The following is a 2753-nucleotide window of genomic DNA, read 5'->3' as shown; positions in this document are numbered from 1 at the left end:
CCTCCTATAAAATCTTCATGGGGACCAGGAGCGGTGGTTGGGACATGTTTTTTGCTCCTCAGCAGAGGACAAGAGTTGAGAAACTCTGGCCTGACCATCTAAAATTCTGTGCAGCTTTTTGGTGATGAAACTCTTCCAGAAGGCCAGGGTGAGGCTGAGCCTTGGAGGGAAAGGTGTTAGGAGTGTCTGACAGGCCTTCAGTTGGATTTGAAGTTGAGGGTCACATGGAGGACAGTTAGTTCTGCTCTAGAGGGACTGCCCCCCTGTTTGGTTGGTCTCGCCACCAACTAATCCTTGGCTGGGTGGCTCAGTGCCCGTTCCCAGGTAAACTGCTAATGCAAAGTATTGAGCTTGGTTACCTGGTGAAGCCTGGGGATTGACACCAACTCTTTTTTTTTTTTTTCCCCTACCCATTTGATTTCAACACTGCTTTCCTGAAAGTCCAGCAAGCATTACAGCAGTTCCTGGAAAGAGCAAGACTTTTATGATTCTCAAAATCTCTATCAACTGAAAAAGTTTCCCAAGCACCAGTGATACACTTCTGGGGACAAAGGGGGCCAGGTAACCCCTTTTTAGAACCGGTGCTGGCAAAACAGTGATCAGAGAGCACACAGTATCGCAGTAGCATCGTTTCTTACAGGAGTGAAAAGAATTTACAGTCCGCGGGGGGCCGGACATCCAAGGTCAGAAGCTAGCAGTCCCAGTTTCTGAGCTTCTGCGACACAAACCCAGGGTGTAGGAAACTCTCCCCTTAAGGGGTGGGTGATGGGGCGCTGGCTGGGAGCATCGGGGTGTCCTTGGGTTTCCAGCCCCCGGCAGATGAACTCTTGGCCGCGGGGAAAGCACAGGAAACCTTCACCCGAGAGGGAACCGGGAGGGCGGGGGTGCTGAGACTGCGGCGGAACCAAAACAGGGTGTGGCCAGGGTGCTCCCGAGTGCTAGGCGCCCGCCTGGGTGACCCTGGAGGAGGTCGTTTTCGGGTGGCGGGGAGGGGACGGGGAACTCCGGAGAAGGAAGAGCATTGGCTCCTCCCGTCCCACCCCCGCCCGGGGCTGCGCAACGCCGGGCGCGGGGCAAGGCGGCGGCGCCCGTGGCAGCCTCTCCCGCCCCGCGCGGCCCGGGCAGGGCGGGCCGGGTGGCGCTCGGGGGGCCGGGCTCTGGTCCCCACTCAACCCTCCCTCCCCCCGCCTCCCGGGCCGTCCCGGGCGGCCGGGCCAATGAGCGGCGAGAGGAGGGGAGCGGGAAGCCGAGCGCGCTGGGCCGCGGCCCTCCTACCGCGCCCGTAGCCGCAGCGCAGAACGCCAAGTTTTGCGCCCCGAGACTTTGCGCCGCGTCGCGTCTCGTCCTCCGGCTCGCAGCTCGGTGTCCCGGAGCCTGGCGGCCGCGCGCTACCCTCGGGACGGCCGCCCGCGCGCACTCGGGCAGGAGGACGCCGAGCCGGGGGCCGGGGCTGGGGGCGGCTCCTCCCGAAGATGCAGGATGGCAGCGGAGCCTACCGCACCACGGGCTCCACCTGTCTGCACCCGCTCAGCGAGCTCCTGGGCATCCCGCTGGACCAGGTAACTGCGGGCGGGCGGCCAGGCCGCGGCTGGGGCGTGAGCGCAGGCACCCTCCCCGAGCCGGAGCGGGAGGGAAGCCGGGGGAAGCGGGGAGGGGGATGTTATCTACCTCCCGTCCCCGCCCCCAAGCAGATTTCCCTGCTTCAGACTAGACAGGTGGAGTTTTGTTTGTTTGAGTTGATGTTTTTCTCCTGTAAGTATGTGTATACCCTGCACAGCAGGTTCGAATAAACTTTTTTTTTTTTGGTCTTGTTTGAAGTTTGGGGTTGCCTCCTTTCCTGTAAGCCAGTTCTAAAGCCTTCTGATAAATGAAATCGTGTTCCTTCTGTCATTGCACTCAAGTCTTCATTATTTTTACGTTAGTTGAGCCTACTTAGAAAGTAAGCCTGAGTGATGTCTAAGCAGTAGTCTACCGTTTGGGGATGAGAGACCCGGGTTTTTCGGGCAGCGAGGCTTGGAAAATCGGGTTGACAGTTATTTTGTGCCGTGCGATCTCCATCCGCAAGGGAGGAGGGACACAGGATGCTGTGGTTTTCCGAGGGCTGTGGTTTATTCAGTCAGTCCGTCCTCGAGGGTCCAGGCTCCCTAGTAGGACAGGTTATTGGAAGAAGAGAGAGGCTGCTGCAGGTGTTTGGACGGAAACTGAAAATAGCAACAAACAGTAATTCCAGGTAAGAAATTTTTCTAAGCGTTGAGGCTCTTAACCCATTTTTTTGGTCTCTCTAGATGCTACAGGCTAGATCTGCCCTGTGTTTAGTAGTGAGCCAGTAAATACACAGTTGACCCTTGAATAAGACAAATTTGAATTGCATGGATTCACTTATATGTGGATATTTTTCAATAGTAAGTACTACAGCGCTGTACCAGTACTGAAGCTGCTTAAATCTGCAGTCTAGGAACGGAGGATTCAAGAGGCTGTCTGTAAATTATAGGCAGATGAACACCTGTGTGGTTGAAGGGTCAGCTGTATGTTATTTAAATGGAATTGAGTAAGGCGTCCTGGAGGAGGGCCTGCATACTCCTGTTTCCTGCTGAGTTTTCACCCAGTTTTCTTCCTCTGCCTGTTCCCTAGTAGTGAATAGTAGTGAAGTCGCTCAGTTGTGTCCGACTCTGCGACCCCATGGACTGTAGCCTACCAGGCTCCTCTGCCCATGGGATTTTCCAGGCAATAGTCCTGGAGTGGATTGCCATTTC

General features: G+C 56.2%; 1 protein-coding gene across 2 annotated transcripts in view; it reads left to right on the top strand.

Annotated features, from left to right (window-relative positions):
• Window positions 1-1266: 1266 nt before the first annotated feature.
• The window catches only part of MBOAT1 (membrane bound O-acyltransferase domain containing 1), a 111205-nt gene continuing 109718 nt past the window's right edge, over window positions 1267-2753 (top strand). The window contains exon 1 of one of the 2 annotated variants that reach the window (XM_010848819.1): window positions 1267-1559. In XM_010848819.1, coding sequence (XP_010847121.1) covers window positions 1473-1559 — 87 coding nt within the window. In that variant the 5' untranslated portion in view covers window positions 1267-1472. The remainder of the gene's footprint in view (window positions 1560-2753) is intronic. The other variant, XM_010848821.1, reaches the window with a different exon arrangement.

Source organism: Bison bison, unplaced genomic scaffold, assembly GCF_000754665.1.
Source record: "Bison bison bison isolate TAMUID 2011002044 unplaced genomic scaffold, Bison_UMD1.0 scf7180017864274, whole genome shotgun sequence".
Lineage (NCBI taxonomy): Eukaryota > Metazoa > Chordata > Mammalia > Artiodactyla > Bovidae > Bison > Bison bison.
This window is presented reverse-complemented; position numbering and strand designations above follow the sequence as displayed.